Here is an 11,939-nt window from a genome sequence, read left to right on the forward strand (position 1 = left end):
TCACGGTGCCCAGGGATGTGGTGGTACCCAAGGATGTGGTGGTGCCCAGGGATGTCATGGTGCCCAGGGATGTGGTGGTCCCATCCCTGTGTGGCCGGCACTGACTCACCAAGGGGCACCAACCACCCCAGCATGGGCTGAGCCATTCCTGCCACCTCCGAAGCCTTCCCAGATCAAACAGATACTTATCGGGGATGGCTCACACCGCAGGAATTGCCGTCCTCCCGACAGCACACTGTCACGCCGGGGAGCTGATCGCCAAACCAGAAGGAGGACCCAGGAGTCCCACAGCGCATTCCCAGCCCGGTGCTCCTGTTCCCCCCTTCCATCGCTCCAACCACTTGACACATTTCCTGTCTCTAATTAAATGCACACCACACCTTTCTGCTTAATTTCCATGTATTTATTTCCAAGGCAGGAACAATAAATAGTCATTCTCATTGTGAAATCCACCCCAAGGTGAGAGGAGACAGAGGGTGGCCCGTGGCCGAGCCGCGGTGTCGGTGCTGCCTTGCCGGCCGCCAGCCACCCTGGGCCAGCCCCGGGTTTCATCACATTTCTCTGGGTTTTGGCTTGATTTGGTTTTGTTCATCCCTTTTTTTTTTTTTTCCCCATGGCACAAAGCCTCACAAGGTGACGCAGGTGCTGCTGAGGAACCCGCGCCCTCTTCCTTTTTGGGGTCTCCATCCCCATCGCACCCCCGGGGCTGCCCCTCGAGCTCAGCAGGAGCCACGGTCCCATCCCAGGTGGCAGAGGAAAGGTGGGATAACTAGGATTGGTGGGTGTCCTACACCCCCTCAAGCCCATTTTTTTCACCCCACATAGCCCGAGCTAATTTCTCCACCCCAGCAAGCCACCACTTTGTAGCATTTACTGTTTTCTAATTTGCTGTAATTACACAGAAATCCCATGCTTTCCCGGCACGGGTGACATCTTGCTGCTGGCCTCATGGCTTCCAGGTCTTTTCGAGTCCAGGATTTCGGGGTCTCCTCCGAGTTCCCTCCACCCCAGTGAGCAGCCGCTTGCCCAGAGCCCTTGGGGTGCCTGGTCCCTCGCTTTGCTTGGGGGTCCCCGGCTTCGCTTGGGGGTCCCCGCAATGGGGACCGACAGGAACAAACCGCCCTGGGGACTGGGCACCTGCACAACCCCATGCACACCCTGACCCCGTGCACACCCTGACCCTGTGCATACCCGCAGCACCGTGCACACCCGCAGCACCGTGCACACCCGCAGCACCATGCACGCCTGCAGTGCCATGCACACTTGTGGCATCCCATGCACATGCGCAGCCCTGCGTGCACCCACAACGCTGTGCACGCTTGCAGCATCCCATGCATGCCCACAGCGTCCTTTGCACGCCTGCAGCGTCCTTTGCACGCCTGCAGAATCCTTTGCACGCCCGCAGCATCCTTTGCACGCCCGCAGCGTCCTTTGCACACCTGCAGCGTCCTTTGCACACCTGCAGCGTCCTTTGCACGCCTGCAGCATCCTTTGCACGCCTGCAGCATCCTTTGCACACCTGCAGCATCCTTTGCACGCCTGCAGCATCCTTTGCACCCTCGTGCTGTGCGCTGGGGCCAGCGGGGCTGTGTGACCCAGCACCAAAGTGATGCTCGGAGCCCAAATCTCTGCAGCCCCATCCCTTCCCACTCCCCCACTTTCCTTCTCACATGAAGGAGGACAAATGAGTTCACCCCATCCTGGCTGGCTTTTCCAGTATTTTCCTTTATTAATTTATACAAAAATGGTTGCAAGTGACGCAAGCTGATAACAACCCGCCACCGTCCCAGCCCCGAGCGCAGCCACTAGCCAAGGGCCAGCATCCCTGGAGAGGGGCAGGTGGGGGAGCACCGTGCAGACAGCACGCCCCGGCGGAGCACCCCAAAACCTGGGCAGGCACAGGGCACCACGGTCCCTGCGCTGGTGGAAGAGCAGAGAAGACGCCCAGGCCACGAACAGCAACACCGGGCCCGGCCCCAAGTCCTAGAAGCCCCTGAAGGTGCTCGGAGCACGAGGCAGAGCGGCGGAAAAGGGGCTCCCGTGGGTGGCGCGGGGACAGGGGGACAAGCCCCCACACCTAAAGGCTTTTGGGGAAAGGAGCCAAGTCCCTCTTTGCTGTGATGCTCTGGGGCTGGGGGACCTGCAACCGGAGGGGTTTTGGGGCTGGAGGTGGGACAAGCCCGGGGGAAAGGCTCTGGAGCAAAGGACGGAGAAAGGCGGCCCCAGAGCCGGGGCCAGGAGCCCCCTTGCCATCTCCCTCCTGCCGCAGCACGGGCCAGAGCTGGGGATGGGAAGGGAGTTTTCCTGACGGGAAGGAGAGGCAAGAGAGGGCAGGGACAGAGCTGGAGAGGGGGATCCCTCTGCCCCGGCTGGGGACGTGGGGAGATGAGCCCCGGCAGGAGCGACGCTGCGTTTTCCCAGCTGCATCCCAGGGGGACCAGCAGCCTCTCGCGATTCTCGGTGCAGAGCCTGAGCCCTCGGGTGCCTTCCCGTCCCCCGCCACCCTCTACTTCCTCCGGCAGCCCTTGGCCGCGTCCCCCATCATGTCCCAGTACTCTCCGAACTCCAGCTTGGCCTCGTTAGGGTCTCCCATACACTCGATCTTCTCTTCAAGGGGTCCAACGCACTGCAGCAGGGGTGGAAAACACATCAGGGTGATGGGGCGGTGGGGTCCCGCGGGCAGCCCGTGCCCACCCCAGCTTCCCCTGCCCGCCCCCGGCCTCTGCCCTCACCTTCCCCAGATGGGGCAGCTTCTGCGACACCAGCTCCTGCATCTCGTTGGGCGTCAGATACTCCTTCTGCCCCTTCACTGCGTAGCAATGGAACTGGTTGATGACGGTCTCGATGGCTCGCTCCACGTCGGTGAGCTCCTGGCAGTCCTGTGCAGGGGGGAGAGAGAGTGAGCACCAGCTGGACACCCCCCCAGATGGACGGGACATCCCCCCAGACGGACGGGACATCCCCCCAGATGGACGGGACACCCCCCGAGATGGATGGGACATCCCCCCAGACGGACGGGACACCCCCCCAGATGGACGGGACATCCCCCCGGACGGACGGGACACCCCCCCAGATGGACGGGACATCCCCCCGGACGGACGGGACACCCCCCACCAGACAGATGGGACGCCCCAGATGTGCCAGGGGTCTCTACAGATGTTCAACCCCTCCACAACGATGCGATAAACCTCCTTATCAACGTCATACCCCCGCATACAGATGCAAGACCCCCCTCTACAGATGTGACACCTCAACATGCAGATGTGAGGCCCCCCCCTCACAGATGTGGCACCACCGTACAGATGTGAGATCCCCCACAGAGATGCAAGACCATCCCATGCAGATGTTAGACCGCTCCGTACGGCTATGAGACCACTCTGTACAGAGGTGAGACCCCACCATACAGATGTTGCTCCCTCCACGCGGGCTCCACACAGCTGCCATACCCCGATGTGACACAGGCATGTCACCCCTCGTCTCTGCTTGCCCGGACCTCTCCCTGCCCGGGGCCAGCGCGGCTCAGCCACCCCGGCGTCTCCGGGCGCTACACCCATGGCGCGCGGGGGCTGCGCGGCCGTCCGGACTGGTTCTTCCTCTCCTTTGCACAAGCGGCGGGTGACGGCGTGAGTCAGTGCCGGGGACAACCCGGGCACCCATCGGGCTGGGGCTTGGCAGCAGCAGAAGCCCCTTTCCCTCCCCATTAGGGCTGCAGACCCCTTCCCCGCTGGGTTGGGGGGCAGCCCCCAAGCCTGGCCCACACGCCCAGCTCCCCGGCCACTCGTGCTAATTTGCCGAAGCCGCGTTTGAAGGGAAACGATGGCGATTCACTCGGCAGCTGCGGTTTCCCCTCGAAACACCAGTAAACCACATCAGGCGATGCCCATTCGCAATCTCCGGAGCCGCAGCCCGCTGCCCCGGCTCAGCCGGCCGGGGCCAGATCCTCCACAGGTGCAAAGGGGTGCGGGGTGGGTACCCCCTGGTTGAAAGCCGAGGAGAACAGGACGCTTTCTGCCATTGGGCATCCTTGGAGAAGTTACAAGGAGCGAGCGCAGCTCCCAAAAGTGAGTCCACGGGAGCTGGAGAAAGCTGCCTGGTTCCTCGAGCTTTCAAGCGGTTCCGAGACCGAGTCCCCCTGCCCAGCGCCGGGGCAGCGTCGCCGAACCCCAAAACAGCCCCCCCCATCTCCTCTGCTGGCTCCAGGATGGGGCTGGCCCCGCCGTGCTGCTCTGAGTCACCCCGTGCCCAGGGCTGCGCTCCGAGGGACGGGGCCGCGCGGGGTCACCCCCGCACCCCGCACCCCCCCCGGTGCCGCAGCGTCGCTCGCGGACCTTGTGCTTCTTGTGGCAGTTGCACTGGCCCATGCTGCTGCTCGCGGGGCTGTAGGTCCTTGGCGGTGCTGCCGGTGGTGGGTTGTCCTCTCCAACGGGGTCCTGGGGAGCTGGCGGGGGGGGAAAAGCCAAGCTCAGCTCTCAGCGTGGGGGGAGTTTTCCCTCCTTGGGCGCCGGGGCTGAGCGCTGGGCGAGGAAGAAGCCCCGGGATGCGATGAGCTGCCAGGACACGTCCCAGCAGCAGGAGCGTCCCTGCCCCGGCGGCAAGTCGCGGCAGAGCCAAAGCGTGGGAGCATTGGGGGTGCAGAGGGGTGGCAGGACCCCTGGGGCACGGCCCCCCACCCCGCAGTGGTGGATGGGCCACTTACCTGCTCCACGGGCTCTCCTGGGTGTGCGCAGGCTGCGGCGCGCCGGGGTTTTATACGGCGGGGAGGTGTGAGTGGGAGCTCCCTGCGCTCCCAGCTGCGGTGTGGTGCAAGGCGTCTCATTTTGGAGCCTGGCCCGGAGCCAGCGTGGGGCTGGGAAACGCCTCCTTCCCGGCCACACTGACGGCTGCTCATCAATCCATCCATCCATCCATCCATCCATCCATCCATCCCGGCACGGCCACACAGCGCCGCGTGGGAACGGCCCGCCGGGCACCGGGCAGCTCCAGGGTGGGTCACCCCATGCTGGGGATTTCTCCGTTTCCCAACAGCGCCGGGATCTGGGTTCTTGGGTAGGGGTGCTGAGCCTGGGATGTGCTGTGCCAGCGGACGCGTCGCCCCGTGCCACCCAAGACCCCAGAGAGGGTTGGCCATTGATGCCATGGTGGTGGTAGCCACAGTGGCCACCGTGGCATCGCTGCCGGAGATGCTCCGGAGCCCCACCCCGGTCGCAGCCACATCTCTGCCACCCATCGGGGCTGCACTGAGCAACCCCACAGCCCGGCAGGAAGGCGTTTGTGGGGTGCAGGGTGGCACCAGGGGCGATTTGGGAATGGCCCCATCCGTCACCGGTTCCCCGCAGCAGCCACCCCGACGCAGAGCGAGCCCCGACCCACCGGGCCGGTCCCTGGGCACAGCGTGGTCATGGGCAGCTGCAGGCAGGGGAGGAGAGGGGCTGCCCGAACCACGAGCCCCCCCGCTAAGAACAGCAGCGATGCCTAGGCTCGGGAAAACCTCTTTTATTAGCTCTGCGTCGGCCGAGTCTCCCCACCAGCCCCGTCACTTCTTCTTCCCCGCTTTCTCCCTCCGCATGGCCTTGGCCAGCTCCCCAATCAGCCGCCAGTACTCGCCGAATTTCAGTTCCTCGTCGTTGTTCACATCCAGCTCGCTCATCTTCTCCTCCAGGGACACGTCCTGCGGGGACAGCACAGGGGGGCTCGGCCGTGTCCTGATCGCCGGTGAGCGGGACGGGGGGAGCAGGAGCTGCCGCTCGCTCTTGCTTGCAAATCCCAGGGTACCGGGAGCAGCCCCCTGAGCTTTGGGGCTTCACGGGACTGTCCCAGCCACCCCGTGCACGCTGCCCCTCGTCTCACCTTCATCAGGTTGGGCAGCTGGAGCTGGACGAGCTCCTTGAACTCGCCGGCCGTCAGCGTGCCCTTCTTGCCCTCCTTCCCCGCGTAGGTGAAGAAGACGGTGACGATCTTCTCGATGGCCGTCTCCAGCTCGGTCAGCTCGCCGGTGGCCATGGTGCCGGGGCACGGGGCTGCAGGGAGAGGAGCCGAGAGGGTTGGGAGGCAGAGGGGTGTCCCGGAGAGGCAATGCCGGGGTGTTTTGGGAGAAGGGGACCCTCTCCCCTTCCCCAGCCTCGGGTGCAGCGAGTCTGCAGGGTCTCGGCTCCGCGGGGCTGAGCCGGTTCCCGGGGCTGCCCCTCTGCTCCCGAGGGACCAAGAGCATCAGCCAGACCCTCCCGGCTTGGTGCGGGCAGGGGGAGCAGAGCCGTTTGGTGACGCTGCTGCCATCCGGCACAGCGTGGCAGAAACGCCACAGAAGCAGCCAGGACGGGGGGACTTCAGGAAAGGGATGGGGTCACCACGGGGTCCCCTGCGCCGCTCTCCTCCTGCGAGCACAGGAAACATGGTGGCTGGGGAGGGGCCGGTGCCGCAGGCAGCGATTCCCGACTTACCCCCCTCGCCTGCGGGCAGAGCTGCGGGCAGAGCTGCGGGCAGCGTGCAGCCCCCCGGGAGGTTTTATACCCTGCGCTGCAGGAGGGGAGAACGCGGCGCTTTGTCCCCCCGCGCCACGGTGTTGGGTTTCCTGTTGCAGCCGGACGGACGCACAGACACCGCCCGAGCGCGGAACCGTCCTCCTCTCCTCCCTCCCCGCACGGGCAGCGGCCCAAATCCGGCGCTCGGCCCCGCGGGTGCCAACCTGCCCCGGCCTCGGCAGCACCGGCCGCGCTCTGGGGATGCTCCGGTGGGAGCAGGATGGGACCGCGGGGCTCTGTTGGGCTGGAGCATCCCACGGAGCTCCAGCATCACCGGGACCGTTCTGGGGGTGCGGGGCAGGTCTCACCCCCAAATGCATCCCGATGGGGATGGGGACGTGGTCCCAACGTGGCAGTTCGTCCCAAGCCCGCGATCCAGCGGCGCTGTGGACCCGGGGCTGGGCTCGACCCGCACCGAGTGAGAGTTGTGAGTCAGCCGCCCACTGACATCATCCCTATTAATAGTGGGCTTTGTAAAAATTAATTAATCCAAATTAATTAGGGGGTTGGAACAGCTTGAGTGTTCGCCTTTAATCACTGTATATTTATAACATGGCAGCCCCGGAGGTTTCCACCCGGCAGACGGAGCAGATCTGCACCGCGGCAGCGCCGTTCCCACGGGGCCCCCGCGCCGCGTCCTGCACCGCGGCACCGTGCCCCGGCCCCATGTAAACCCCGTACGGCGCCCACGGCACAGCCCCGGGGGAACCCTGCCGGACAGGGGTGACGTTGGGGACGTGGAGCATGGCAGGGACGCCGCTGATCACCAGCCGCCCCCATTCCCCGGCAGGGTGCAGGTTCACCGGGGTGTCCCCGTGCACCGCGGCGCCGTTGTCCCGGCATCCCCGCAGCAGCGTGGCGGGGAGCAAGGCCAGGGCGAGCAGCACACGGAAGAGGGGTCCCAGGGAACCCCCCCGGCCAGTGGCGTTTTGGGGACGCGGAGCAGGGAGGTCCCCAGCGCAATGCCACCATCACCAGCCCGGTTTCTGCTGAGCCTGACACACTCAGTCCGGCTCTCCGTGGGGACAGGGAGGCTCCGGCCATCACCGGGCGGCCCGGTCCCCACCCCGCACCCGCCACACCAGCTCACGGGGCAGGAATTGGCTTCCTGCAGCCCCATGCAGCCTGTCCCCCTGCCCGGGGTGACGGGGGACGGGGACGGGACTTCCGGGGAGCCCCACACGTCAGGGGACTGAGATGGGCTCTTGGGAAACCGCTGGGGTGAGTCAGGCTCGGCAGGGACAGGGACAAGTTTGGGGTGACTCACCGACCCCAAGAGCCAGGCGGGCCTGTGACTCGCCGCCCCTGGAATTCGGGGTGTCGGGATGGTGGGGTGAGGAGGCAGCAGGTGCTGCAGCGGCCCCGCGACAGGATGCGGCCAAATCACAGGTGGCAGGAGAAACGGCACCTCCCGGTCGAGGCCGGGATCCCGCTCGGGGCCGTCCCCACGGGCAGGGAGAGGTGACCCGGCCCCGGGCACCCCGGTGCTGCCGGGAGGGGGCAACACACGGCACGTCTCCATGTGCCGGCGCCAGAGCTCGGGGCGCAGATGCATCCCAAGGGACCGGCACCCGCCGTGCGTCCCGGTCCCCTTGTCCCCAACGTGTCTTGGCTCTACCAGGGATGGTCACACCAGCCCCCTCCATCCATCGGGGCTCGCCGGTGGGGAGCGCAGTGATCGGGGGCTGTGGCACCGGGTGCCATCGCGATGGCCCCAGCCCTGGCACAGCGGGCACCCAGCAGCTCCCCGCTCCAAACCCCAGAGATGGAAAAGCCTCTTCCGTGCTCCAGCGATGGGACAGAGAGACAAGATCAGCCCAGCCCCGGCACCAGCAACTGGAGCGACTGGTTTAGCTGGGTCAAAGTGGAGCACCGGGAGTCGCCGTGGCTGAAACTTGTTCCAAGATGTGTGTAAACCTCCTGGCATGTCCCTCGCTGCTCCCAGTTTGGTAAGAGCTTGTCCTGGGGATCCACCAGCACAGACACGCCGCACTTGCTCTCGCGGCAGCGACCGAGGCCGCGGCGCTCGGGGGGACCGACCCCTCCGGCACCCACGCGACACCCCCGTGGCATCGGGGTTCACCCGCAGCACCCCAGTCCCGCCGCTCGGGAAAGCCCTGGCCAAATCCTGCTCTCCTGTGGGTTTGGGGTTCAATCCAAGGCCCCCCCTTAGCGCAGCTGGAGCCCTGGGGAGCTCGGCACAACCGGGCGGTTGGACGCACGGCGCGGCGGCCCCGGCTGTGCCACCGCTGGGCGAGTGCCACCGTGTCCCCCTGTCCCCAGGCTCAGGATGGATCCGGGCTCTTCTGGAGCCCCCCAGCCCCACTCGCTGCCCCGCAATGAAAACGGGAGCGTGTCCCGCTGAGAAGCAGCTCCTGAGCCTCCATCCGGGACCCCCAAATCCATCTGGGACTCCCATATCCATCTGGGACCCCCAAGTCCATCTGGGAGCCCACCTCCATCTGGGACTCTCAAATCCATCCGGGACCCCCATATCCATTTAGGAACCCCCATCCATCTGGGACCCCCCATGTCCACCCCAGACCCCACCTCCCGGCCAGGCCCCCCCTTTACTGCTGCCCCATGTGCAGAACAGGTTGGATCCCCAAAACCCATCACCCCAAACCCTCCAGCCCCCCCCCGCTGTCCCCCCCAGCACAGGGTGGTGACAGTGGGGTGGCCACAATGGGTCAGGGGGTGATTTTGGGGTCCGGGGGGGGGTGCCACGCAGCCACGGCGTTTCCCAATGGCAGGGACAGGAAGTGCAGGAGATGGAAACGGAGGGAGCAGGATATAATTAGCCCCAAATTAGGACTGGAATCCGGGATAAAGGGCCTGGCACCACCCGGCTCTTGTGAAAAACCACACGGCCGCGCCGGCAGCTCCCGGCAGCCCCCCTGTGGGGGGGTCCCAAAAAGATGGGGGGATGATCGTGGCCACCTGAGTTTGGGGGCTCAGCACCGGGATGCGGGTGCCGGGGGGGGCCGTAAGCAGAGCCGCGGCGGGGCCAGGATTATCGGCATCAACCATACCAGCTCGGGAATCTGGTTTCTTGGTCGCGCCGTTGCTGGAGCAATGTCCGGGCTGGGATTGTGGGGCTTTTTTAATTTGACAAGAGGCCTCTCTGTGTGCGGGGAGCAGGCGGCCCCGGGGGGCCAGGGCTGAGTCACCCGATAGCCCCCGCCGGCTCCCCCCGGCCCCGGTTGGCTCCCGTTGCGAGGCCCAGGACACCGGACACCTGCACCTTATCGGCACGAGGGTGGCGGGGAGGAGGGCTGGGGGGGGATCCGGCACGGCACCGCGGTGCTGACAGATGGGGGACGCCGGCGGGGGCCGAGCGGGTGACGCCGCGGGGTCAGACCCCGGGCGCCGCGGTGCCACCGGGGCCGCGGCCGCCAGCGGAGCGGGGCCTGGTGCGGGATGTTGGCAGCAGAGCCGGGCTGGGGTGGCCCCAGCGAGGGACCCCACTGCTGCCCCACACATCCCCCTGCCCCACGGTGGGGCTGGCATCAGCCGTGGCGGTGCCAAGAAGTGACACCCAAGTCCCCCACAAAGTGACTCTGGGTATCGCTGCCCACCCGTCCCCTGCCCCTCGCCGCCCCAGAGGCACTGGTGGGGCTGGAGACGCTCCCCTGTGTCACCCCGGTGTGGGGCGAGTGGGCCCCAGGGGTCCAGGCTCCCCGTGTCGCAGCCCCCGCGAAGGCAACACAGCGGTGCCAGCCAGGCTGCCCAGCCCTGGTATCGGATCCTCCCGGAGGGAGGGGGCCTGGAGCTTATTTAACATCCCCAGCCGCCCCGACCCGGCGTAGTCGGCACGGCGGGGAGCTCAGGTGAGCGCAGGTGCCGGCTGGGGCGCAGACCCTCATCCGAGGGGGGCTGGTGGCCAGGACCCCCCTCCCACAGCCCCACCAAGGGTTTGCGGTGGAGGCCACGGCGTGTGACACCCCCCAGCAGGGGACGGGGTGGGGGGCAGCTGCAGTTCAGGGGCTGTCCCCCCATAACGCGGCGGGTGCCTCCCCGCAGCCGGATCCATGGCGTCGCAGCTGGAAGGGGCGATGGAGACGCTCATCAACGTGTTCCACCACTACTCGGGCAAAGAGGGGGACAAGTACAAGCTGAGCAAGAAGGAGCTGAAGGAGCTGCTGCAGAGCGAGCTGGGCTGCTTCCTGGAGGTAGGGGCTGGATGTGCGGGGAGCAGGGGGTCCCCTTTGCTTCCCGGGGTCCCCTTTCCTTCCTGGGGTCCCCTTTCCCTCCGTGGTGTCCCCCTTTCCCTCCGTGCCCCGGGGCAGCAGCGTCCCAGCGCACCGCTGAGCCCCGGGGCCTCACCCTGTGGCCCCCCCACAACAGACCCAGAAGGACACGGGCGCTGTGGAGAAGATCATGCAGGACCTGGATGAGAACGGCGACGGGGAGGTGGATTTCCAGGAGTACGTGGTCCTGGTGGCCGCCCTCACCGTGGCCTGCAACACCTTCTTCTGGGAGAACGCCTGAGCCCGGCCGGTCCCCGCAGCTGCCAGCTGCGGCGTCCCCGAAACACAGAGATCCCCCCCGACCCCCCAGCTCACCCCCCGCTCCCCAGCACTCCCAGGGGATCCCACCGGGATCCAGCTCCACAATAAAGGCCCCCACCCAGCCAGCGGCACGTTGTCAGTTTGTTTGCAGGGTGGGGGTTTCTGCCTTATCCCCTTGGGGACGCTGGGGAGCCTTCCCTGTCCCAAGCCACGAGGTCACGGCGAAAAGCCACCCCGGGTCACCCCAAGTGCCTGGAGACATCCCCGTCTCCAGCCTGTGCTGGTTCCTCCATCGCGCCCTGCGCCCCACCCTGCCCCAGAGCCGGGAATCTGCATCTGGAATATTGTGCCCAGTTCTGGGCCCCTCGGTTCCAGCAGGACAGGGAACTGCTGGAGAGAGTCCAGCGCAGCCACCAAGATGCTGAAGGGAGTGGAGCATCTCCCTGCCGAGGAAAGGCTGAGGAGCTGGGGCTCTGGAGCTGGAGAAGAGGAGACTGAGGGCTGAGCTCATTCATGGGGATCAATATGGAAAGGGGGAGTGTCAGGAGGATGGAGCCAGGCTCTTCTGGGTGACAGCCAGTGACAGGACAAGGGGCAATGGGTCCAAACTGGAACACAGGAGGTTCCGCTTGAATAGGAGAAGAAACTTGTTCGCGGTGAGGGTGCCAGAGCCTGGCCCAGGCTGCCCAGGGAGGTTGTGGAGTCTCCTTCTCTGCAGACATTCCAACCCGCCTGGACACCTTCCTGTGTAACCTCAGCTGGGTGTTCCTGCTCCGGCGGGGGGGTTGCACTGGATGAGCTTTCCAGGTCCCTTCCAACCCCTGACATCCTGGGGTTCTGTGATGGGGTGCAACGCAGGGACACGAGGGTCCGGGGGGGTTGGCTGCAGGCCGGGACTCGTCGGCCGCCC

At 66.1% G+C, this 11,939-nt stretch overlaps 3 protein-coding genes across 3 annotated transcripts; 1 reads left to right on the plus strand and 2 right to left on the minus strand.

Moving 5' to 3' along the window:
- Window positions 1-1,711: 1,711 nt before the first annotated feature.
- On the minus strand, window positions 1,712-4,745 carry S100A14 (S100 calcium binding protein A14). The gene is made up of 4 exons (XM_065654009.1): window positions 4,697-4,745; window positions 4,329-4,438; window positions 2,733-2,879; window positions 1,712-2,626 (listed from the first exon to the last, which is right to left on the minus strand). The coding sequence occupies exons 2-4, from the start codon at window positions 4,359-4,361 to the stop codon at window positions 2,507-2,509; spliced, it is 300 nt and encodes a 99-aa protein (XP_065510081.1). The 5' UTR covers window positions 4,362-4,438; window positions 4,697-4,745; the 3' UTR covers window positions 1,712-2,506.
- A 739-nt stretch (window positions 4,746-5,484) lies between these two features.
- S100A13 (S100 calcium binding protein A13) lies at window positions 5,485-6,588 on the minus strand. The gene is made up of 3 exons (XM_065654011.1): window positions 6,438-6,588; window positions 5,848-6,017; window positions 5,485-5,668 (listed from the first exon to the last, which is right to left on the minus strand). The coding sequence occupies exons 2-3, from the start codon at window positions 5,998-6,000 to the stop codon at window positions 5,534-5,536; spliced, it is 288 nt and encodes a 95-aa protein (XP_065510083.1). The 5' UTR covers window positions 6,001-6,017; window positions 6,438-6,588; the 3' UTR covers window positions 5,485-5,533.
- A 3,961-nt stretch (window positions 6,589-10,549) lies between these two features.
- On the plus strand, window positions 10,550-11,009 carry S100A1 (S100 calcium binding protein A1). The gene is made up of 2 exons (XM_065654012.1): window positions 10,550-10,690; window positions 10,866-11,009. The coding sequence occupies exons 1-2, from the start codon at window positions 10,550-10,552 to the stop codon at window positions 11,007-11,009; spliced, it is 285 nt and encodes a 94-aa protein (XP_065510084.1).
- The last annotated feature ends 930 nt before the right edge of the window (window positions 11,010-11,939 follow it).

This window comes from Caloenas nicobarica, chromosome 31, assembly GCF_036013445.1.
Source record: "Caloenas nicobarica isolate bCalNic1 chromosome 31, bCalNic1.hap1, whole genome shotgun sequence".
Taxonomy (NCBI): Eukaryota; Metazoa; Chordata; class Aves; order Columbiformes; family Columbidae; genus Caloenas; species Caloenas nicobarica.